This window comes from Perna viridis, chromosome 5 (genome assembly GCF_037379345.1).
Source record: "Perna viridis isolate PV_CMFRI_1.1 ecotype Kerala chromosome 5, ASM3737934v1, whole genome shotgun sequence".
NCBI lineage: Eukaryota > Metazoa > Mollusca > Bivalvia > Mytilida > Mytilidae > Perna > Perna viridis.
This window is the reverse complement of record NC_142449.1, coordinates 131,391-157,995: the sequence shown is the minus strand read 5'-3', so window position 1 is coordinate 157,995 and position 26,605 is coordinate 131,391. Positions and strand designations below refer to the sequence as shown.

Below are 26,605 nucleotides of genomic sequence, written 5' to 3'. Positions count from 1 at the left end.
AATCCCATAGGATAATGAAGAATCCCATGGGAGAAAAAAATCCCATGAATTACTCATAGTTACTCACATGATATGGTAGGTTGAAGAAAAAGCGGCGCAAGATTTGCAATTTAGTGTTTTGCAAATTTAAATTGTCTCGTATATATATATATAAGCGAATATAAAATGAACATATTATCTTGTACAGAGTAGCCCTTTCTGAAAATGCATTGAGCGTCTTATTGAGCCTTGCGTTCAAAATAGAAGTTTATACTTCTCCCAAATTTGATGTTAAACAGAAGGCTCTTTAATTATCTAAATTATTCGTGCCACCTTTGTTTTTGTATGTAGGCTTGATAACACCCGTAAGCCATGCTAAAGGAATATTTCCAGAATCAAAGACAAGATTAAATAGCTTAACATATATAGGCAAAAACTGTGTAATAGTACTTTTAATATATTCATTAACAACTTCATCGTCACCTTTCAAGATTGTTCACTGCTGCAATAATTTCCTCTTCAGAGATATCGCTGTTTAAAATTCTCATAATTTCTTCGTCATTTTCTATATTATAAAATAAATCATTTATATCAAAATCATACAACTCATTTTCAGTATTTTCATTTAGATTTTTAAAGTAATCATAAAGCTGCTCGATAGTAATATTCACCTTTTGTTTTCAGTCTTTATCTGGACGTTTAAGAATTTTCCAAACTCTCTCGAAACTTTTTTCGACTTTTTACGCAGTTCAGATTCGAGTTTATGCTGGAATTGCCCATAGTATCTAGACATCTCATTTTATATATTTTTTGGCAGCTTTCTTCATAATATCTTTACTTTACTTTTAATGCGATTGTAACGTTTTCTTGCCCTGTGAAAATCTTTTCTTTTCACCGTCAAGAATTTGTATACCAAACCTCATCAGTTTGTTTTCTCTTCGCACGATTGTTCGCACGGAAGGAAAATACGCTCTGGGCTACGCTCTGAGCAGTATTAAGATACAGTTCACAAATCTTATCGACCGCGAGGTTAAAAACTTCATTCAGTTTAGTGACGTCATCAACTATTGCATTGATAAACTGGTTTTCCTTCTCCGGAATCCACCTTAGGCGCGTGGGGATTTTACTATCAATGGAATTCGTAGTAAATTTGTTCAGCGATGCGTACAATTGAAAACATAAGGCACAGTGAACATCAGAGTATAAGATAAAATGAAATAATCTACTAATAGCACATTGTTACATGTAGTATGACCAATTTTAAAGTCACTTCCAGGCAATTTACCGTTGCCAATATAAAGAGTATTATGTTCACAGAATTCTGTCAACTTATATCCAAAATTGTTAGGGTCTGACAAATGTGACGATGACCGTTCTAATGGGATTTTATAATTAACCAAATTTTGATAGTCATACATACTTGCCAACAATTCATCATTGTCAAATTCATCCAGTATATTAATAAGGTTATCATTTGGTATAACATCGCTCAAAGTTTTAGATTTTGCATTAATATCACCAATTAGTGCAGGTGTAGAATCAAATTTATTACACATAGAAATCACCTCTTTTTCTATTTCATTGAAGGCATCGTTACTTGTGTATCTGGTATTTTCAGGTGGTATATAGACACAGCCCAATAAATGATTTTCCTCAATGCTAAAGCATGATTTATCAAATACGAGCCACTGGACGAACTCCGACTCTGATTTTGGAAATTTCAAAAAAGAATCTAAATTTTCTTTGGAAACAATTTCAATGCCTCCAGATCTCTTATTATATTTAGATCTATGATTACAGTGATATCTATACCCTTTTGGCAGGCAAAATATCATTTTCTTTAGTTTTAGATTTTAAAAATAATTAACCAGTCATTAGATAACATCAATTCTTGAAACTCTGAATCAAGCAGTATACTTCGTATCCCACAAACGTTAATACATACACATGATAGATCATTAGTTTCTCCTACTAGAGTTCTGTTTTCCTGTTACGAAACCCCTAGCTATTGTTAGTTTGACAGTCATGATTTGGTCCTTCGGATCGAAATCCTGTCGGCCGTACCTGTGGACGGAATTGTGGTCCTTGTGGACGGAATTGTGGCCTTTGCTGTTGGGGAACAGGCGTACGGAACTGAGGTCCCATATTAGGCCTGAAGTCAGGTTCTGCACTAAAACCACTTTGCGGTTGAGGTTCTTCGGTTGATACATCTGCAGGATTGACCAACCGATTGCCGATGTACAACATGTCCATCACAACCCTAGCATTTCTGTACCCTTGACGTCTTAGAGTGTGCATTTTCGGCAGCAATTCCTTCCTGTGATTATAAATTTCAATTGGAAATTGCTGAAAGACCGAAAGGGGACATCATCGATCCGATAATTTTGCCTTAGCTGCATCTAATACCCTCTAATGATCTGAGTATTTTACAAATTTACCTATAATTTTTCTAGGTTTGTTGTCATCCCTTTGGCGGAGACTGTACATTTTGGAATTCTATGTCATCAGTTATACCTAGTTCTTTATTTATGAATTTTTGAAGAACATTTTCACAGTTTTCTAAATCTCTGTTCTCACTTTCAGTTATGCCACCAAAAGTGAGATTGTACTTCATGGAATATGCTCTAAAATTAAGCAATTCTTCATTCAATTGGTGATTTTCAAACATTAGCGATTCATTTACATTTTCCATCTTAGAAACCCTGTCCTCAACAATGCTATAGTGAAAATCTTCGTCATTAATTCTTTTAGGTTGCTCCTTTAAGTCGTTTCTTATGTCAAAAACTTCATTTTCTAATTTGCAAACGTGTGTCTCCATCTCATTCATTTTTGTACATATTTCATCCAGTCTGTCAAGTTTTGCAAGAGTAATCAAGGGAACTAAGATTATAGTGGTAATCAAAAGAATGTAATCCAGGGACAAAGACCAGACATGGAAAACAGACATACACAACAAAGAACATGAAGTAAATAAAATCATACATACAAAGTAACAAAGGCAAATGAGCAACTCGGACTCCACTAAAACCTGGGAGCATAGACCAGGTGCACCGGTAGGGTAAGCGTCCTCTGCTTTTCTTAAAACACCCGCCGAGTTGCTCATAAAAAGTCAAGTGCAGGGTAGACAAACGAGGAAAGAAAAACTATGACCCGTTGAATAAGTCAGTTTTCATCGTGCAGATGTATACACAATAACGATTCACGAGTTCATGATGACGACCATAAAACTTCTGTAGTGATGACTTCAATCTTGTAGCAATATAACCTTGTTCCAGAAGCCTATTTGTTAGAGTTCTAGCGCGATACAAAAAGTCTGCGTAGTTTCGGCAAGCTCTGCCATAACGTATGAGTTGTGATGTGAACACTCCATACGCATGTGCCGAAGGGATGTTGCCACAGATGAAAGGAAATTGACAATTCTGAATGAAAAATCAATGGTCAATAGTTTTCCTTTACCATCGATTTCTAAGTGTAGGTCAAGATATGAGGCTGACTTCACAGTAGTATCCTTTATCTCAAGTTCTTTGGGGTAGATGCGGTGTATCAAATCCCCGAAATTAGGATTGTTTAAAGATAATACGTCATCTATATAGCGGAAACTGAGATTGAAGGATCTAGCCAAACGATATTCTTTCTTTCTGATCAGATCAGCTATAAAGTCAGCCCCATAAGAGTAAAGGAATAGGTCAGCAATTTGTTCCCATTGGGATGCCGACGGTTTGTTGAAAAACACGTCCACCACACTGGACAAATATGTTGTCGATTAAAAATTCCAGCATTTTGTAAACATCTTCCTCTGTATAATTGGAAGATGATTTGGAATTATTTCTTACAAAGTAAGAGGAATCTCTACCAAGAGCTATATATTTGTATCTAGGTGTACCATCTATTTTGGAGAAAACAACGATGTATAATGTTTTTAAGTCGTGATTTTAACTGAGTATGGGGAATAGAAGTATACAGTGTTGAAAAAAAAATCATAGGTTTTAATGCTATTATATTCAGATAATAGTCTTGAACTGATTGTCTTCAAAAGATCTTTCGAATTTTTCATGATCCACATTGAATTAATATCACGACGGGAATAACAAGTGTTGTGGTAGGACTACAGACCCTCTTTGACAGTTGTGAGTATAGATGTTAAAAGTTTTGAAAGAGGTTTGGTGGTACATTTTGCAGATCCAGCTATGAAACATTGTTTGTATGGATTCTTGTGGAGTTTATGAATCCAGTACATAGACGGCAAATCACAATCATTGTCCTTGGTAGAGAGACCAAAAGAGGATAGCACAGATTTATGATTTTCCACAATCTCTTCTTTGGAGAGAGGGGTAGCAGTATAGGTCTTATCACTGTTATCATTTTCTACGTCTACCTCTGATAATAAACATAGGATGTAAAACGTTTTGCAGACAAAACCAATGTTGTTATGGGCTTTGTCTGCTGGTACGATAACATATTTGTCATGTATAGTAGACAATGTTTTTGCTACATCGGGGTCTTTGAAAAGTGATGTAGCCTTGGCACTCATTGGCCTACTTAAAACTTTCATTCGTTTCAAAATTAAAGCCCTCACGGCCTTTAACCACTCTGACAGAGAATCAATGTCTTTTTGTTCTCGTTTTATCCATTTTCTTGCATAGTCCTCGACGGCATCCGTAAGAACTTTAAAATTATAATTCCAATTTATGGAGCGGGGTCAAGGTACTTGGGACCTTTACAAAGGATATTACGCAGAGATTCGTTTTCGATAATGGTTAAATCTCCCGTAACGACGTGACCAGAAGGACCATATTTGAATGGAGAGGTTTTGCAAAAACAGTCAGGTGGTTTAGCCTTGAAGTCCTCAATCTCGAGGTTCTGCAATAGCCTTTTATAATTGAAAATTTTGGATGCAATGGGTGAAGTATAGGAATATGAAATAATTGGTATGGATTTGTCTTTGAAATATAGGGGGAATTTTGTTGGTAACATTTTTGTGATGGAGGATGCAAGTTGCATATTCATTTGATTGACAGTGTTTATCAGCATTTGAAATTGTGCGAGATCTACTTGAATGGTTGATGGAGCATTGTTGGGTTCAGAGATGGTATTTGTATGTAATGCCGGTGATGTGGTACATAGGCCTGGTATAGGTTGTGGCATCGCCATACTAGGTGTTGATGGTATTGGAAAGGGCATATGAGGTTGGAAATTTTGTAAATTTGGATTGCTCATAATAGGAGCACTGTGCTGGTTTTCTGGTATAATAAATATTTCTGCTATTCAAACTGTGCATATTATTCATACCATAAATAGATTCATTCGCCCTAGCGAAAACTTGTGAAAGTTCAGGTTAGACATTGTTGTTCGTGAGTTGACTGGGCTCAGCCATGTTTGGCGGGGTCTGAGTACACTTTGCTTGTCGTTTCCTTCGCCTCGGACCCATAAATTTAACATTTTCCCTACCAATAATGTAAAATGTCACTATAAATCATAAAGATCCCATCGAACATATCATTTTAGGCCGCGACACTTCCCTACTCCGCTTTTATTGTCGCTCGTTGTGGAGCGTGCACTCGACTCATCGCCATCTGTCCTACAGAACGTTAAGATTTGAACTCAATTTTTGGAGTAATCAGGTATTATCTATTCCACTTCCTGAAAGTTCATAGATTTTTCCGATATTTTTTTTTCGCGCATTTTTTTTTGTGTTTTTTGTTTGTGTATTTCTTTTGTATTTTGTATTTTGTATTTTGTTTTTTTTTCATTTTTATCTACCCGAACTTAATGGTTTTTTTTTATTTATTCGGTGGTTAAAACTCAAATAAAAGTTATAGATTAATAAAGTTTTCAATAAGAAATTCTGTAGATTCGATTATGCAGTGTACCTAGCAGCTTTCCCCGTACCAACAATGGATGGATGCTATATTGTATAGAAATATATAAGAAAGTCCTCTCAGTGAGCTATTTTATAGTGGAGTACTGACTTCAAAAGATTCGTTTGATTTGAAAATAAAACAGATAATGGTAAAATTTCAAAAGTTTGAAGTGACTCCTATATATGCACATGTCTCATAGGACTGAGTGAAATGCGATAGAAATAATTAATATTATAAAAACTGTAGGTCGATGTTGACTTATCAGTGAACCTTAATATATATAATAAAAATAAGTAGCGGTTAAGCTAAGAATCATGCAAAGGTCGATTTATAAATTTTATTTTCTCTGACAGTTAACATTGTTACAAGAGGTAGACAACTCATATATTTACATGATAATGGCAAACAGAACAGTGTGATACATACACGATAAAAGTATTTGTAGCCTATATATGTATCTTTGTAATCTGTTCAATTTGGTCTAATAACAAATCCTTCTTTGTTTAAAGACTTCAGTGGCTCCCTTTCATCGGAGATATTTTTTGACAGGTTACATAGAGAACTTTTTGGCAGGAGGAACTTTCTCCTACTTTTCTCCTTTACAACCAGTCAAAATTGTTACTCCAATTATCGGGATCAATTGAAGCTTTTATTACTGTAGGATAAGTTTTTGGACCTAAGTAAACACATTAAGAAGACAAACACCATTGTAACCCTTTTATGCGTGACTTACTTTTTCCGGATTTTTGAATGACCCCTACATGGACTTCTTCACAACTAAATCAAATAGGAAATCTATGAAAAAGATTCACAAAAGGGATCGTTCGCATAATTCTGACAAATACATGGCGTATTATTTAAAAAAAATGTGTACTACTAATATTCTTGTGTGATATTAATTAATAACACAATAGCTTATTAGTATGATATTGAAGAAAACCCTCGAAAAAAGGTTCTGATAATTTATACATTTCTATGAATATGGCTGAATCTCCATACGAAACAAAATCAGTTGTGTATTTTTTAAATGGCTTATCTTTATGTTGTTCCTTATTATATATATCAAAAGCATTCTTTAAAATAGTGTTGAAACTGTTACGGCCGAAATCGGAATATGGCCCATTCCGGAATTGGACGCGTCCTGAATCGGAATAACGCGAGATCTTGTATTACATATTCCTGAACGGGTGTACGTCAAAACATGGAGACTGAAAATATAGTGTGCTTCCTTTTTGCCTTTCCCTGTTTTTGTTTCTTGGCAAATGACTATCATTTTTCATCAAAAGTACAGGGTAAATATCAAGCTATGACACAAAAAACTTGTTTTTGAGGAAAAAACAGTATTTCATGAAAAATAATGCTTCAGAAAAGGTGTCTATTTTATGAGCTCAAAATAAAAGTGAAAGTAGAAAAGGACTATTTTTAGTTTGACCAGTCCTGGTGTACCAAAGTTTGTGCCCTTATTTTCTAAAATGAAGCTAAAAATTATTTTTGACATTTCCTTAATTGAAAAACATGGTCAGAAGTTGAAACTCCTTGTCTATTTTTTTTTTTAAAATCATGAAAATTTAAGGTATACTATAGAAGTCTATGAGACAAAGAATACAAGACTGAGACCTTTTGCTACGTCTGTCATATTCAAATAAATACCGCCAAGGAACTTGAAATAGCGTTATTTATCTAATAAACTAGATCGTCCCATTCCGGAATCGGACGGCCTGAAACGGAATAACGTGGAATCTCGCGTTATTCCAATTCAGGACGCGTCCCATTCCGGAATGGGAAAATTCCGATTTCGACCGTAACAGTAATATTTGTATGTCTTATCAGGGGAGTTCATAGATAGGGGAACCATAGTCGCCTCAGATGTTAATGAAATATGGCGTACATCCTCGGAACCTCTCTAATTATTGCCATCTATTTCAGAGAAAAATTAAGTGAATAAGAACAGTTCCGGATTTTTTTGATTGGTTCAGATAACTTTCTACGACAGATAATTTGCATATTGACTGATTGAATATTCAAAGACAAAGTTCACTTCTTTGTTATTCAAATAGGCATATAATGTACACACATGATTTAAACAAGTGCAAACGCATGGACTACGTGTATTTGTGTGTGGACTGGGAAGCAATGTGGACGGAGTTACGTGCCTTTCTCGTTGGGCATGGTTTATATGAATATTATTTGTGTTAATTATGGACATTTAAATTGAGATGCTTACTTGTATGGAAATTATTTTAATATTCTTTATGTTTGGATTTGTTTTGATTCTGATATCATAATGTGTTATTATCATTTGTAAAATTTAATAAAAGAAATGACACCGTTTAAAATGCTCACATTTAATTTAATGTCATGGTAAATTTCTATTCAATTTTAAACTCAAAATTACTGTCTACCTATTCGATATGAACGATCATATATATGATGACTGATGATATTAAGTTTTGGTATTGCATGCTTCCTCCTGGAAGGTGTGCTATGATTTATTATGTAAATTTCAGGATACAGAGAATGTACCAATTTTATACATTAAAATGATCTAAATGTGGCAACTTACTTATATTGTAATCTTAATTAGGTCTGTTACACAATGAGGGTACAGAGACTCATCTGAAATTTCATGTTAACAAGGGATCGCCAGGTTTTAAGTAGACTTTGCAGAGGTTGCAACTATAAAAAAAAATCTTGCATAAATTTTTTGTACATATAGCAGTTCACTTTCATGATGTTAAAAACCATTCATATTAATTTTTCATACTGTACAACTTTTAGTACAGTAATATAATGTAAGTCCAGATACACATATCCCTGATATTCGCAGTGGTATAATGCTACATTTTTATTTTTAATGTAACATTTGGCAATAATGAAAAATAATGTACTTTAATTAGAGAAGCCTGTATGTCACTCCTGTAACACTAAAGTCACAAGCGCAGGCGATAATGATACCAAAATTAGCCTCTGATGACTGCATGGCTTCCTGGACTTTTGTCATTATTAACTTAAAATGTCAAACTTGTTCATTTTCTATTTTTTAAACTGCTGACCACATATATTATTCCTAGGTCAAACCAATATGTACAAATGTACATGTACTAAGTCCAGTGTTCTAGGATTTTTCAAAAATTGAGTCTTCCTTAGGAAAAATCCATATAAAATCAACATTCCCACAGTCAGTGACTGCTTTCCTAACAAAACAAATCCTTACAGCATATGAAGTTTTCAACTTGCCATGGGAAAGTGTAACCAAGTACCTAACTTTCCCTGACCCAAATTTCACTTGCCCTGGGTAACGGGAATAGGAATCTTAGTTGGTTGGTTGGTTATGCAAAATTTGTGTTCACAGCACAGAGTTATATATAAATCCTTGTTCACAGTAATGGTTAAGTTTAAATTTAAAAGTATGGTTTAATTGGACTGTCCATTGTGTTGGCTTAATATGTAAACACAAGTGGAAAAAAAGAGATAGACTCCTTAATGCATACTGTATATGCATGCACAAATGTATATAGTAAATGTACCCGATATCAGAATAATGAAATTTCCACTGGGCTTTGCCACATATAAGAAACAAGAACATACTTAATGTATTCAATTTTCTTTTATTATACATGTACTATGTATCACATTTTACCACAATATGTCTTATAGCAGATACTGAAAACCTTTACAACTGTATTGTTTTACATTTTTATACTAAGTGTCAGTCTTGGACAGATACTTTCCCCTGGAAATAGGTAAATACATGTAATATTTAATCTGCGCCTTCCTCATGCTCAAAATATAATGTGTTGCTCCCATACTAAACATTTACTGAATTTAAGTCATTGTGTGTCCAATATGCTGTTGAAATGGGTCAAATCAGTTGAATAATTTACATGCAAGTCATGTTTCCTTCTGCTTCATATACATGTGCATTGTCTATTAATTCAACTCACACTGCTTAGGATGCTGAAAATTAAAACAAACCAATATCAATATACATGTAATACATATAAAAATTGAAAGCTTTTCATAATTGTAAGCTTATAATATCTATATAAGATTATAAATTGCATGTACAATGTACTTGTACTATTTTGTTAAGACCTGATTGAAAAGGATGATAACAGCTGTGATACTGCACTTGATTGTGTTTTATGAGGCAGGTTCAGTATGTATTCAATACATTGTTAAGTAGAATATATATGTTTAATGACAGTTCTCTGGTGGACTCATGACATATTTAGCAATGAGTAGGAGGTTCGATTCCTCTTGTTCTGTAAATCATTGTAAAATTGAATGGTTAAATGAAATAAATTAAAATAAAAAAGGAACAACCATTTGATCTCTATGGGAAGAGCTACATTTGTATACTCTATCCTGCCTTACTATTTTGTGAAAAAAGGTCGTCTTTATTATTTTAACAATTTTATTAGGACAATCATTGATCCTGTTTTTTTTTGTTTCATAAAGTGAATATTTCAATGTTCCTTTTTTATTTCATTTTTAAGCATACCTCCCCCCTCCCCCACACAAAAACAAAGAAACAACACACACACACACACACACACACACATACATGTAAAGTGCAAATGATACAATGTATTACTGACTTACTGTTGTCTGTTATTTTTGGTTTGTAGTTCTATAGTTTCTAAGCATCTTTTTAATACTGTAATTAAGACAACTTGACTGGTAATGTGTTTGAAATAAATGTACATTTTGTAAACGAAGGTTAATTTCATAATACTGCTTTTCATGACAAAATTTCTATCTTAGTAACTGCATCAATACTAAGCAAATTAATATCGTTGATGAAGTTAAGCTTGTTTACGATCGCAGCATCTCATATATTATGTATTTCAATGGGCGGTTCCTAAAAACACACATAAGAAATGGCAGACTAGCAAAATATGAACAACAAACTAGCCATGTGTAGAATGAGCTGTAAATGTGAGCTAGATCAATAAAGTTTCTCTAAAATGCAAATTAATATCATAAATGATGATAAATCATTGTAAAACCTGATCATAATTATGAAAACATTAGGTACAAATAGGCAAAATCAAGTTTTTTCATAAAACCAAGGCTCGGTTTTACCAGGACAATAATAAACATGGCTTTTCCACTTACCTGGTTAATTTCTTTTTATATCTACCAAATTTGTGTATCTCCTTATGATAAATCCAAAATTTACAACTTTCTGTATCGATATATCACAATTTCACGTAAATCTGTCCATTCGATCGCTAGAAATTATATTTTTAAAAAGTTATGTTTATAATCTTAAAGTCATATGGAAATTTTTAACATGGCGGCAACCGGAAGATTGAGCACCCTGGTCTTATGTATATAAGTGGACATTATATGTCCCAAAACGGAATGCATCAAACAGTGACGTCGACACAATTTGTGGACCTGATCAAAACAATATGGCGGCGCCCATCATCTAGCTACAGCTACAGCTTAAAGTGAAAAATACTTGCAATACAATGGCTAAAGTTAAATAATTATTATGTCAGAACCCGTGAAAAAGGTAAATTGGTAACAGATTGTGCATGCTCCAATTATTTGGCCTAAATTCCGGTTCTATCGTATTTATACAGTGCTTCGGTTGGATTTTGTAGTAGAAATCACTAAAAATGATTCAAAAATATTTTGTTCAGGGGCATAATCGCCAATTCGTTTGCATTTACAGTTATATTAAAATTGGACATATTATGTTGACATAGGCACATAGTCATAAAACAGATTTATACATGTTAAATCTAGGACACAAACATTGAACTAGACATATTATTTCACATAAAGCAGATTTATAAATGTATATCTAGAACACAGACATGAAACAGGACAAATGATATATATCTAGAACACAAATATTGAATTGGATCTATTGTCACATATATCTAGGACCTCGTTAATTAGTGGTATTTGACTGGATAAAATTTGTCACAATAGAACAGACTTATATTTTGACCATTTTCATGGTTAAAAAATTGTTATATGAATATTGGGAAATAAATTAATTTGAGATAAATAATGTTATCTGATTGGTTGAAATGATTTTGTGTTATCTCAATGGATAAAAAATTATTGACACGCTCCTATTAGTTAATTTCAGAGCTACTTTTCTCATTTTTAAAGATAAAAATATGTTTTAAAATTGGCTATGATGAAAATTTTGTCCATTGAAATAACATGAATTTTCCATCAGTATATTTTGTTTATTGCAATAAACAATATTCACATGGAAAATTAATGTTATTTTTCAATAGACAAAATTTTTATCACAGCCAATTCTTAAATGAATATCTCTCTTTAAGTATATACATGTATTGCACTGGTGCAAATATGAAATATGAATATGTATATCTAGAACACAAACATAAAATTGGACGTATTATGTCATATAGAACAGATACATGTATGTCTAGAACACAAGTATTTAACTGAACATAGTTAATCACATAGAACCAATTTATACATATGTCGCATAGAACTGATTTATTCAGTTATATCTAGAATACAAACATCGAACTGGACATATTATGTCACGTTGCACATATATGTGTATATCTGGAACACAAACATCAAATTGGACAAATTATGTCACATAGAACAGATACATTTTTATCAAAATCTTTAACGCAAGTATTTAAATGGACATAGTAAGTCACATAGAACAGATCTATACATGTATATCAAGAACACAAACATGAAACTTGATTTATTATGTCACATATTACAGATACATATATATCTAGAACACAAGTATTGAACTGGACATATTATGTCATATGGAACAGATACATGTTTATCTAGAACACATGTATTTAACTGGACATATATAGTCACATAGAACAGATGTATACATGTGTATCTAGTACACAAACATTAAACTGCCCATATTATGTTACACAGAACAGATACATGGACATTTAGAACACAAGTATTGAACTGTACATATTATTTCACATAGAACAGTTTAATACCTGTATATCTAGAACACAGACATGAAACTGGACAAATGATGTCACATGGAACATTTATATGTATATTTAGAACACAAACATTGAACTGGATTTATTATGTCACATATAACAGATACATGTTTATCTAGAACACATGCATTTAACAAGACATAAATAGTCACATAGAACATATGTATACATGCATATCTAGTACACAAACATTAAACACTACATGTTTTGTCACATGGAACAGATACATGTATGTCTAAAACACATTTTTTAAAATGGACAGGGTAAGTCACATAGAATATATATTAAATTATATTATATTGTATCATACGTTACAACACATGCATTAAACTGGATGCATTACGTCACATAGAGCAGATACATGTTTATCTAGAACACAATTTTTTAAATGGACAGGGTAAATCTTATAGAACAGACACATGTATATCTAGAACACAAGTATTGAACTGGACATATTATGTCACATAGAACAGATTTATACATGTATATCTAGGACACAAGTATTAAACTGGACATAGTAATTCAAATAGAACAGATTTGTATATGTATATCTTGAACACAATCATTAAACTGGACACATTATGTCACATGGAACAGATACAAGTATACCTAGAACACAAACATTTAATTGGACACATTATGTCACATGGTCCAGATACATGTATATCTAGAATGCAAACTTTAAACTGGACATATTTTTCTATTTTCAGAAGAGAATAAGGGCTGCAGATATTCTCAAGTCATCAAGATCTGTTGGGGAATCAAAGTATGATTTTTCTAAGATATTAAAACTAAAAGGAGAAAATGGCAGGGATGTATAAAAAAAGGGTAGACCAGAGGGCATTTCCTGTGTTCACAGGGATCCACAACAATATTTAAAAACCTTTCCTAATGATGTTGACCAAGATGCAGTTAGTTCAGATTTGCCTTTATGTATTAAATTCTAGGAAACAATCTTTATGCCATTCAAACTTTGTTAATTGAAATTCAAACTTTTTGTATGTCCCATACGCATTACATTTTGATTTATTTTTAAATATTTTTTTGGATAAATATACTTAAGGAGATCTTGAAATATTTTTCTGGATAAATATACTTAAGGAGATTACCGTTGTCACAGGCAAGGCATGCTTTGGTCACTTTATGTTTGTTGTTATTCAATGAGATTATCCTATACATGTATATAGAAACTTCAGTAAATTTGACAATCTACTTGTGGTCAGGGTGCTGTTATGCTTTTTTTCTTTTCAGGCTGAAGAAGATGGAGAGGATCTTGAATTTACTTTGGAATCTCAAACAGATCTTGAAAATGGGGAAACATACCTTAATTTGTTAAAAGAAAACTGTGGTATTTTCTGTACAGACAATTGTTATAAGACCTTTCTATTACAAGACTAAAAGGTCACAGCTAAAAGTAAGGTAAAAATGATACTTCTGTTTTATGTTACCCTACATATTCTATTTTATTACTATTACTTATTTTTTTCAAAATACAATGTGCTACTTCATTATTTTGGCTGAAACCAAACAAAAAATTCAAATAAGCCACTTAATCCAGTCTTTAAAAAAACAGTATAACCTCTCTCCCTATTTTGTGATTTAATAGATCCATAAGAATTTATTTTCCTAATTTGAGGATATGATGTGAATGTCCATGTCATTGAAAACCATGCAATACACTTAAAACTCAATTCAGCTAAGCTTAATACTAATATTTTTATACCATTTAATGATCAAATATCAGAGGTGTGAAGTGTTTAATTACCTATATGAAACTATGCATTGGTTTAAATTTGAATTGAAACATTTCAGAAATGGTAAGAACATAAGTATAATGATAATTTAAAAAAAAAAAAGATTTACTTTCATCTCAATATTGCTCAATATGATAAAAATATAGTTTCAATATTGAAATTTCAAGTTTTTACTTATTGGAAATTTGCTTTTCAGACAAAACAGTTCTTATTTGTCTCAAGGAGATCAATGTCGTTCCATGGTGACTGGCAGTGGGTTTACGTATGCTCATGCGATGTTGCTGGTATGGAACTGATAGAATGTTGCGGACAACAAATGGAAGTTTTATATGCAGGTTTGTTTATATAATAATATAAAGTAGTATTTGCATCTGACATAAGATATTTCAGTATCATCAGTAATTTACAGCACTGTGTAAAGACATTATTACTAGCACAGTGTAGTTATAGATATGAACTGCCTTAACATGCACTAGCTATACATACATTGGACGGACATAAATTGTCTCAAATATGTACATTTTTTTTGGTATTTCCCTGTGTTGCCTCAGAAAATTCTATTTTTAGCACAATATCAACTGTGATTTTAAGGATCCAAACCAAGTTATTCACAAATTTAAGTCATCATTTCACAATTATATTTATATAGCATTGGTCTCTGGGGAGTTTATTGACAGCATAAATGATATTTTCTAAATTTATCATTTTTCAAGATCGTTAATATTTCGGACATGCAACTATAAAATAGAGTGACACCTATGTATTGACCAAATTACCCACATTGATAAATAACTTTTTATGTCATTTTGACACAAAGTTAACAAGTAAAGTAAATTTTGTACCAGCATTTGAACTTTACTGACTTTTACTGTGTGCATTTAAGTCATGCTTTAGTGGTCAAGAGATCGACATTTTCTCATCATGCATGATTAGTGTAACTGGCAAATTAGGTGATTGTTAACACAAAATTCTTACACCTGTTGCATATTGTAATTAGTTCGGGGTAATAAAATTGTCGCTTTCGCCACTTGATACAGTTTTTCATGTATTTTTACTTTCAAAGATTTCAGGTGATGTAATGAGACCAGATTATTTTCGTCATTCTGAAAAGTCTTCCGTCAATGACGAAAATGATGAGCGCTAGAAAAATCACTGACCCTTAAATTTTGCCCAGTGCAGGTCAGGGTGTCAAAAGAATAGGCCTGCAGCGGCGCTAAGCTTGTCGTAAAAGGTGACTCAATAGTGCTCAGGAACCTAGCCGTGGGCTAGGCGCTCTGCCCACAGAGCAACTGGGATGTGTGCCTCGGGTGGTGGAATGGGGTACCCTGGCATGTTACATGCTGGGGTTGTCAGGCTATAATACGGAAAACCTGACCGCTAACCATAGTGGTGCACCGTGTTGGGAAAGATTTCACGTTCCTCGCACATTAAAGAACCCTGCTGTGGTATTCGATAGGAGTAGGAACCTTTGTGCTCCGCCACAGGAAGCTAAATTGCCCAACTTTACCCATCCCCCCTTTTTCTAGTGGCAATCAAAATTTGTCGACCCTATTGTCCTTGTGTCCCATCCTTTTTTTTCATTTCATCATCATTTAATGTTCATTTTATCATCCATTTTATATTCATCATCTGACTATATCTGAAATATTGCTGCTCGGACCTTAAACCCCAACAAACAACAAACAAGCAAAGACCCTTTAAATTTGTCAACATTTATTTGCTTGAGGAACATTTATTACACACATATGTCACAGATCTTATCAGAAAGTATACTGGTGTCAATAAAGCTAGACGGCCAAACAGTATACCCATAGTTTTTAGTCTTATTACCTATGTTTCGATATAATTTATATAATATATATAATATATGATTTTTTTTTAGACATAAAATCGGTCTTTGTACTTATATTTTGATATGATTAATGATTTTCTTTTTAGATTTTAAATCAAGAATACCAGGTTGTTTACACACAGATGTAGTGTCCACATTATTAGCGCAATTTGATGCTCAAAATATGATTAGTCCTTCTAACACAGGTAATATTACTTCGTTTGAAAATTCCCATACGTTTGTGTAAAAAAATTATGTCTTCACTAATTGGAAAGGACATTTGAATCCACCAAATTTTTTTTTCCATTTACAGAAATTGTACTCAGAAAAATACAGAACTTAAGCAGCCTTATAATGATGGAACACTCATGTGCTGTGATGAACTTTGACCTACTACATTTGGAATTTGATTTTATATGTAATATTCTCAATGTAGGAATTTAATGTTCTTCTACCTCTAATAAATGTCAGATTTGTTTCCCTTAGATGATTAAATACAGAGTAAAAAGTCTATCAGTATTTTACCATTTTTATAAAAGTGTTTAAAATATCACTCAACTTGATATGAAAATCTTTTAGTGACTTGATTATATTTAATAAGATATCCTGTATAATGTAATACTGAGACATTGCTACTTTTAATGACACAAAATAATATGACAAATCCAGAGCTGTACTTGTCTAGTGAAGTACCAGCCAGCCCCAGTTTTTATAAAGAATCTGAAATTGAGATTTTCCTCAACTCAGACTTGGACCAGTCAAATCACTTGAAATTTAAGATTTGAGGAAAACCTATTTCTGAGATAAAACCCAGGCCAAGGTACATCTGTTGTCTACTCCTCCATCATCACAGTTTCATTTGACATACTTTTCTTTCTTTTCAGACAATTTGTATTGGACAATCTGATTGGCTGTGTTACACTTTTGTAACAACATTTATTCATGCATTCTACAATTATGAAAGTGTTTGATTCTGATATTTTGGCTTGTCTCTTGCAACTTAAGTGAGAAATACTTTTGAATTGAAAAAATATATTATAGTATACCTCACAGAACCAATAGGTGGTATGTTGGAATCACCTTTTCTATCTTGTCATTTTGTCCCTCCATCTACTATTTCATTTGTCTGTCCAGATTTTGTTGCAATAATGTTAACTCTCAATGGATTTGGTGTGTAATAGATGGGGCATCATTGTAATGAATTTTTGGATGCTGTCTGATATCAACTTTCTGTTTCATGGCACTTTGCTATTTTTTAAAATATGGAATGAGAGAGAAAATTCTATTCACAAAAGTGTCTACTCTCAATGGATGAATTGATTTCAAATTTGGTGTTTAGCTTTATATAGATGGGGCATATGTTGTAAGATATTTTGGATGCTGTCCATTTTCATCTTCCTATATAAGTGGGGGTATGTCTAGATTATCATGTGCAACTACATGTTGATTATCCAATCAGCATTTCAAGTTTTGTCATGTCACCATGGAAATTCATTGTAATTAAAAAACATGGGTCTGTGATTTGGCTAAAAAAACTGTAAGAATGGTTATAGGCTCTATGTAATACAGACATGATTTTCTTCCTATTTAAGTAGGAATTTCTACTCTTTATCTTAACTTCTAGTATCACAAGTTACAGATTATTGTTCGAACAGACAGGAAACATTGTTTTTGTAGATCTGACCCCTCATTTCTATTTTTTCTCTCTAAGTATTTCCTTTACAAAGAGTAAAATCATGTCAAGGTCGCCAACAGGCATGATTTTTGTTCACTTTCATTGCTATATGTTTACTTCTGATTTTGCCAATATCCATTCTTTGTTGGCTTTATAAACCATGTCTATTATCATTCTTTTTGCCTATGTCAAACCATGTCTAATGTCAAACTATAGGTTTCATTATAAACCATGATTAATGTCATTCTTTGTTGGCTATGTAAAGCCATGTCTAATGTCAAATAATGGATTTTCTACCAAATGACCCAGTGAGGATGTTTATTCTGATTTTGCCAATATCCATTCTCTGTTGGCTTTATAAACCTTGTTTAATGTCATTCTTTGTTGGCTTTATCAAACCATGTCTTATGACAAACAATAGATTCCTACCATATGACCCAATAAGGATAGAGGAGTAGACGACAGGTCTCATTTAACTTATCTGTCAGAATTTGTGATCTGAAAAATGGTTTCTGAACAGTAACTTTACGAAACCTTTATGAAATTTAATGAAAGTTACAGGCTATTTTTATACAAACACAGTATTATTGGGGTCAGAAGGTCGAGTTTCAAGTTGACATTTTATTCATGAAATATAATTGTTTAGGCCAGACAATTGAAAAAAAAACTTGTCAACATCTTGTAATGTATTTGACCAAAAACATACTATATTCTTATGTCAAGAACTACATTTTTAAAGTGAAAGGTCAAAGTTTGAGTCAAATTTTTCAGTTGGGATACAAGACATACTTAACCATGTTTACAAAGTCACTATATTACTTTACTTAGAAATGTGAGTATTATTTATGATAGAGGTTACATAACCAACAAAAATACTAATAATTGCACTTAATATTTAATACTTAATATTGTATGGAGCAGGAAAACAATAATAAAGTGATATTGGAAATGAATGTATATTTTCAATGATAAAAATGAAAGCTCATCAATTTTTGTTTATTGATTATGGTGAGTGTAAATTTCATGATTTTCCTGCAGCGGAACTTCAGCTTTAAGGCTGTTTCAACTGACTACCAACATGTTCTGGTTAGGCTGATAGCTACCACTTGGGACCATCTCAAGAACGATATTTTCCCATTAAACTCGTTGCTTTTGAGTTCACTATGTGCTCGCTATAAATGAAGGGATCTCTTAAATTGTACAACTACTACAGAAAAAGGAAGTCTGGCATTGATTTTTGGGGTTATAACTTGAACTGCTTAGGAATTAGGGGTCAGAAACAATCATTTTCATGATATTGGACTAAAACATGTAAAATTGGATGGATCTCTGTGAAATTGTAGCACAAAGTATTATACCATAGAATGAAGGCTTGGATTGATTTTGTGCTTGTAACTGGAACCATTTATGAATAAGGGGCCACTTTGATTATGGTGAAATTCTTACCCTGAGCCAAATATTTATTGGATTCAAAAGTCAGAGCTGTAACAAGCTTGAATGGTGTTACTATATTGCCTCAACAGTTCAGGGTTTGACCTCTGCAGTTGTATAGAGCTGTAACCAGCAAAACATTTAATCTTCCCATGTGATTGTTTCTTTTTAGATAATAGCAAATACCAGAGGTAGATCCAGGATTTTAGGTTGGAGGGGTAAATAGTATCAAGGGCGAGGCTAAGTGAAGCAAGGCAAGAAAATGTTAAGGGATAGAATTCGAAAAATTAGGATTCATGCAAATAAAAATGTTTTCCAATTTTTATGGGATGGAGGTGAACACCTGACATTTCTTTCCTTGGATCAGTGCTTGGATACAAATGTTACTTTTACCTTTTGTAGACAACCAAAGAAAGAACACTAAGGTTTGAATATCGGACTGCTTACTTCATTTAACTATTGTTCAGTAAAAATCAACTGTAAATGTAGTTACTTGATATTAAGCATATCGTCATTACAAGTGTGGAATGAATATATTTAGGCAAGAAAAAAATCACTCTGTACCTATTATATGACATTGGACTGTGAGTACATTTACCAAATACTAGAATACCCTATATTAAGCATATACTGATAAGTAATTTGAGTTAATGAAAATATTTTGCATGATCTTCGTATTGTATTTTATACCTCTGCTCAACAAGTCAGAAGGGGAAATATATATATATATATATCAGTGTGTGTTCGTATTTTGTAAATAGCTGTTATGTAATTATAGGTTTTATAATGTATGAAAGTTGAATATCACCAAATATCAAAGAGTAATCAAGATCAAGGGAACCAAGATTATAGCGGTAATTAAAAGAATGTAATCCAGTGACAAAAGCAGACATGGAAAACAGACATATTCAACAAAGAACATAAAGTAACTAAAATCATAAATACAAAGTAACAAAAGCAACTGAGCAACTCGAACTCCACTAAAAACTGGGAGCATGGACCAGGTGCACCGGTAAGGTAAGCGTCCTCTGCTTTTCTAGAAACACCCGCCGAGTTGTTCATATAAAAATCAAGTGCGGGGTAGACGAAAGAGGAAAGGAAAACTATGACACGTTGAACAAATCAGTTTTCATGGCGCAGATGGATACAACATAGCGATCCACAAGTAGTTCATGATGACGACAATGAAACTTTTGTAGTGATGACTTCAATCTTGTAGCAACATAACCCTGTTCCAGAAACCTATTTGTTAGAATGCTAGTGCGATACAAAAAGTCTGCGTAGTTTTGGCAGCTGTAAGTCAAACATACTTTATCAAATGTAAACGTTAGGTATATCACTCTATTCTATCATTGTATAAACAGTATATGATAGTTGTCCACTAATAATAAAAAAGGCATTAATTTTCAGAATGTTGCAAAATATATTTTTCCAATTGCAAAAAATGCAAAAATGAAAAACTTATGTGTGTTTGGTCACTGGTCGTATTTCGTAGATACAACTACCGGAAATAATTGGTTAAAGTTGTATAATTCTACCCAGAGGGGTTGTTTTCTCATACACATACACCATATTTATTGTCGTTATAATCGATAAATCTACTTTCTTAAATCAATAACAAATGTAGAATTGTTCGTTATACCATCCAGAATAACAAAATGATTCATCAGTAATTAGGTAACTGCAATATCGTACGAGATAAAAATGAACATAAATATGGATCGGTTACGGGTCATATTTCACAAATATAAACTACTGGAAATAATAGGTAATGATTGTATAACCAACAGTTGGTATTGATAGAAGAAAGTAGATTAACAGAAACATCTGTGTCACTCTTTGGATCCTTGCCGTGACTACGAGGTCATGATTAAAAGAATTTAAATTGAGATATGAAATTTTGATTTTAAGGCAGATTTAAGGTTGTGTGTCGTAGCGACTTCAAATTTATGTACTTTTATTAAGTAGCAGTCTTTCTAAAAATCAGACAGAATGTGATTCATGTATGTCAAAACCCACCGAATTCATTTAGATTTCTTATTCAGAAACATTTACTGATCATATTACCAGTCTTAGTTTATCATTTCGGTATTGCACTTTGAGATAAAATTTATATAGATTGCATATGAAATTTGCACTTTGCAAGAGTTATCGTTCTTGTTTTGGTTTCATTTGGTTGATTTTAGTGGTGGGAGATGAATGTATGATTTTTTAAAAAGTGCAGATCTGAATGCAGAAATGATTATCGTTATGTCAAAGTATAACATATGTAGATTGAATAAGCATTGTTTGTTAACCATGAGTAAATTTACCATCGGCAGTGTCTGAATTTTATGTGGACTAGTAATTAAACGGAATTGACAGTTTGAATGCTTAAGCTATCAAGAATAATAGTATTTTTATATTTTGCTCATATTCTGTGAATTACTTAAGTTGAATTGCTCGTAGTTGTGAGATACTCAATATAAATTACTCATAGTCCGTGAATTGTTCACAGTCTGTGAAATAAATGCACTCCATAGGAAATGCTCGTCGTCTGTGAAATACTCAATATAAAATGATCCTTGTCTGTTTCAGTTATTATACACCTTCATAGGACAGTTGTCACTCATTATGTTGTTGATAGTCGACAAAATAAAACATTGCAGGTGAACCTTGGTTGTTTAGAATAATAAAATTGACACATTATAATAGTTATTGCACATGTTAAAGATAATCTGTAATTTGAAAACGGGAAAGTCATGAAAAAGTGCTTTAACTTTGTTGAGATTTGCAAGTTCGGCTAAAAAGAGTGGAGGGTTGTGATAACGCCAAAGTAATTTAATCCCGCCGCAATTTTGCGCCTGTCACAATTTAGAAATATCTTGCATTTGCATATTTGTTTTGTTTTCACTTAAAGTTTTCTTTATGTTACTGGAGTCTATACGGACAATATGTTGTTGTACTTGTGTATAATATTATTTTGAGGCCAGCTGCATTCTGCACTTTGGTGTGAGGATTTTTACGTCGTTCATTCATGACCCATGCATAGCCTTTAGCTGACATTTTTTTTTAATCTCGGTAGGGTTATTTCTTTGACACAAATGTACCTGTTTTCTTTATTCAGCCGGAGCTTCATAATTTTTTGTAGATATAAATGAACACTTAACAAGCGAAATACACATGGGACATTGCATTTAAAATATGCGAATACCAACTGTGAATTTTTTTCTGCTCATCTTTAAATCTCAATGCTTTAATGTTCTCTGGTACTTAAAAATTATCTTCAAACGTGCAGACGATTGACTGAAATAAATTTATATTTTAATTTATCTTTTTAGTCAAACATTCCAAAGATTTATAAATATATAATGTACTTCAGACTGATTAATTACTGTGGTATTGATATAATGACACTACATCCGAGTATCAGTTGGAATATAGTGTTTGTTCAGTTCTACTTTTTGTCTGGATTAGTTCAAAGATAATTGGGAATATTTGGCAAAATATGAAAGTGTACAGTTTTTAAAAAATCAACACAAACATCGTTATATAGCTGGATCTGCAAAATGTACCACAAAAACCTTTTTCATAACTTATCCTCTATACTTACAGATGTCGAAAATGGTCTCCAGTCCTACCACAACATTTGTTACTCACGTAGTGGTATTTATTCAATGTATATCCTAAAAGGTTCTCGAAAGTTCTTCTGGAGACCACTAATTCAAGATTGTTATCAGAATATAACAGCATTAAGACTTATGATTATTTAACACTGTTTTCATTTAACTACCCCAGACTGGACTTTTTATGCGCAGCTCGGCGAGTGTTTCTAGAAAAGCAGAGGACGCTTACCCTGGTGCACCTGGTCCATGCTCCTAGTTTTTAATGGAGTCCGAGTTGCTCATTTGCTTTTGTTGCTTTGTATGTATGATTTTAGGGTGTAAGAAACATATAAATTCAAACGCATAAGTCCTGTCATAATTTTATTTTTGTAATTGGTAAAATGTGTAATGCTTTACGGTTTTTATTGTCCTTATGCATTCCCCTATTGTCATGGGCTGAAATATTTGTTGGTCAAAATGTCTAGCTTTGGTTAGAAACTGGGTTGTCATGGCCAAATATGTCTCTGGTTCGAACTATCCAGTATTGATTAGGTCATTTTCGTAATTTTTCGTGTCATGTTTTGACCTATCCTATCATAGCAAGAGCTGAGATTCGATTTGTATACGAACATTGAAGTCAGTTTATGTTTCAAAGACTGATGTGGTCCTCAATCGCATTTACCAAGTCTACGAAAATGAAGCTGTCATTACATTGTTTTTAAGCTCCCGAGTTTATATACACAAACCAGATATTGCTGATTTTTCTGCCCACAAGCATGCAGAACCCAGGTGATAATATAGCCATTTACGCTCCCTTTGGGAGCGTATTATATTTGAATATTTTAACACAATTATTTTAAGACATTAATCTTTTAAAGGTAGAACAAACAGATGTAATTCCTCTCCCCCCATATATGAATATCGTTTGTATATTATGTTTTTGATTTTTTTATCAAGAAAAAATATACCTTTAAGACGTCAGTTTTAAGCAATTTTAACATGTTGTATTCATAGCTACACTGACTATCTGTTTATAGCTCTAAACAGAGAAACAATAAACAGGATTTACTGCATAGTTTAGTACCAAACACAATTTTATTTTCTTTAATAGTTGAGCGTTTGTCACACGAAAGAATATGCAAGTGTTATTTTTAATTTTGTTATTTGAATAATAAAAAGGTGTATGCCAGACGAGAATGTACTCTAAAGTTTTTTGAGGATGTTGTCTCGACGAAGAAAAAAATGGTCCTTTTAAAATGTTAATATGTACTTTTCATGTTATGCTAATGGAAAAATTGACAAATGCAATGGTATTAGTATTAGATTATATTTAGTAAACAGGTGTTACTTGATTATCATATTTATTATATTTAGGCTAGATCATTCATGTCATCTATTAGAAAAGCTGTTTGATACTTTAATTAGCCCCATTCTTTTGTACTGTAGTGAAGTCTGGGATACAGATATTGATACATGTACTTTTAATAACTCAGTTGTAGAAAAATTTCATTTAAAATTCATCAAGGACATTCTTGGTGTACATTGCAAAGCTACAAATGATGCATGTCGTTCTGAACTTGGATGACTCCCACTTCACTCAAAATTATGTTTTCCTGTGTTAAATTTTAAATCATCTTCTTTCCTCAGAAAACACTTTGGCTTTCAAAATATTTCAAGCTAGAGAAAACAATAACACTTGGACAAAGAGAATGTATTCTATTATCAATAAACTTGGTTTTTCACACATAATCTATCAAAAATGTAGCTTTAAACCTATTTTATCAAATATAAAACAACGAATAACTGATCAATTTATGCAAGAGCAACATTCCCAAATCCAAAATTCAAATAAACTGACATTTTATCGAAATATACACATTGGATACAAACGAGCAAGCTTTGTTGATATTTTACAAAAAAGATCAGAAAGATCTTCTCTTTGCAATATTAGAATCAGTAGACCTAATTTGGAAATAGAAAAAGACCGTAATCTATCAATTCCTGCAAGCGAGAGATTATATATAGTTTGCAACTCTGGGGAGGTTGAAGATGAATTACATTTTTTGCTAAAATGTGAAAAATACTCCAAAGTTAGAAGTCAATTTATGTCCAAATTATCAAATATCCTCAAAAAATATATTGATTCAATTAATTACTACACACTGAAACAATGTATATTCAGTGATTCATATACTAAACTAAAGATTATCAATAATTTTTTAGATATTATTTTTTCTATCAGAAATTTTTTTATTTCATAACAAATATCTCTCCTCATAACATTTGATTAATACTCTATTTACATGTATACCGCTACTATGTATGTTACTCTTTTATATATCAATTATATGGGCCTTTGCCAAATAATTGTAATTGTGTTTGTGCCAATAAAGAATATTAGTATATTAGTATTAGTATATTTGCATGCATATTTTAACAAAGTTTTAGCAAAGGGACAAATTTGACAAAAAGACTTACTTAAATTGAAGGAGACGTGACATAAACTTTTTTGTAATTTTTTGTTTATTTGATTTAAAACATCTGATATATTTAATCAAAACGCCCTTTGTAGTCACTTACGTCGTTTGGTTGAAGATAAATTGATTCAAAATCGACGATGAAGTTCCTTCAAGTACAGAGGATAGTACGAACATTTTTATTTTTTTTTATTGTTTTTTGATAATTTTATTTGATAACCCCAAAGGGTTTCGTGCTGAAGCTTTCTCATGTTCTAAAACGTGAGAAAACGTTTGTTACACTCGTATCTAAACATAGAATAGTTTTTTTATAAATATAAACGTTCATAAAATGATATTTTTTTGTGTCACGTCTCCTTTAAACACCTGGTCCATACACGTAATATTTTATTCGCTTGTTTCATTTATTTAAAGAAGAATTAAGGAAATATATTAAACGCGATAGTTAACCAGAGAAATTGTATTGCATTGTTTCGGATAGGCCTTCTATTCCGTATTTAAAAACAAAACAACAGAACAAAACTCAAGAAAACGAAAATGATAGATACATCCATTCATTGCAAATTTAGTCACAGCAAGAATAATTATGTTTAAACGTACTAGTTTAACTTATACTCCATTAATATTGAATATTTCAATGGATCTGTAATAAGTATTAAATGATTTTTGATGCTTAATTGCATTGACATATCAAGAGTTTGTAACTATGTGATTGCCACTGTTTACCATCTAAAATCTACTTTTGAAGATTTTGTATTAAGGTGTGATAGGACAGTGCTTATACATTATTGATTAAATTGTTTTTTTAGAAAGGGAGGAATGTGTAATGAGGCTTACGAGTATAAAACAACCAAGTAAAAGAACATATTTTGAAAAACAACAAGTAACAAGTAATAAGCAAGTCAAAAGAAATGTATTGATACCTGGAGGACAGAAATACTTGTACACAAATATACCTAGAGGACAAAAATACTTGTACACTTACGTTGAATCGGGGCACGACCTTCACGGCCGGGGATCT

General features: G+C 32.4%; 1 protein-coding gene and 1 long non-coding RNA gene across 5 annotated transcripts; one reads left to right on the top strand and one right to left on the bottom strand.

Annotated features, from left to right (window-relative positions):
• Positions 1 to 9,428: 9,428 nt before the first annotated feature.
• On the bottom strand, positions 9,429 to 11,174 carry LOC148615490 (uncharacterized). Of its 2 annotated transcripts, XR_015921994.1 has the most exons (3): positions 10,962 to 11,174; positions 10,446 to 10,500; positions 9,429 to 9,797 (listed from the first exon to the last, which is right to left on the bottom strand). It is a non-coding gene; the product is annotated as an uncharacterized LOC148615490 (long non-coding RNA). The 2 variants fall into 2 exon arrangements; XR_015921995.1 differs by lacking the exon at positions 10,446 to 10,500 and having other exon boundaries at positions 10,962 to 11,163.
• A 34-nt stretch (positions 11,175 to 11,208) lies between these two features.
• On the top strand, positions 11,209 to 25,515 carry LOC148615489 (uncharacterized). Of its 3 annotated transcripts, XM_088581734.1 has the most exons (7): positions 11,216 to 11,364; positions 13,543 to 13,598; positions 14,084 to 14,251; positions 14,783 to 14,921; positions 16,525 to 16,623; positions 18,864 to 18,924; positions 19,696 to 25,515. In XM_088581734.1, the coding sequence occupies exons 4-7, from the start codon at positions 14,816 to 14,818 to the stop codon at positions 19,697 to 19,699; spliced, it is 270 nt and encodes an 89-aa protein (XP_088437860.1). In that variant the 5' UTR covers positions 11,216 to 11,364; positions 13,543 to 13,598; positions 14,084 to 14,251; positions 14,783 to 14,815; the 3' UTR covers positions 19,700 to 25,515. The 3 variants fall into 3 exon arrangements, with proteins under 3 accessions (XP_088437859.1, XP_088437858.1, XP_088437860.1); XM_088581733.1 differs by lacking the exons at positions 18,864 to 18,924; positions 19,696 to 25,515 and adding an exon at positions 16,731 to 18,850 and having other exon boundaries at positions 11,209 to 11,364; positions 14,084 to 14,246; XM_088581732.1 differs by lacking the exons at positions 18,864 to 18,924; positions 19,696 to 25,515 and adding an exon at positions 16,731 to 18,850 and having other exon boundaries at positions 11,211 to 11,364.
• The last annotated feature ends 1,090 nt before the right edge of the window (positions 25,516 to 26,605 follow it).

Excerpts from the sequence above, each read along its gene's own strand:
- LOC148615489 (XM_088581733.1), top strand. The coding sequence starts at position 14,816 with ATGTCGTTCCATGGTGACTGGCAGTGGGTTTACGTATGCTCATGCGAT. Across the intron at positions 14,922-16,524 it reads AATGGAAGTTTTATATGCAG|ATTTTAAATCAAGAATACCA; the intron begins GTTTGTTTATAT and ends TTTTCTTTTTAG. Across the intron at positions 16,624-16,730 it reads GATTAGTCCTTCTAACACAG|AAATTGTACTCAGAAAAATA; the intron begins GTAATATTACTT and ends TTCCATTTACAG.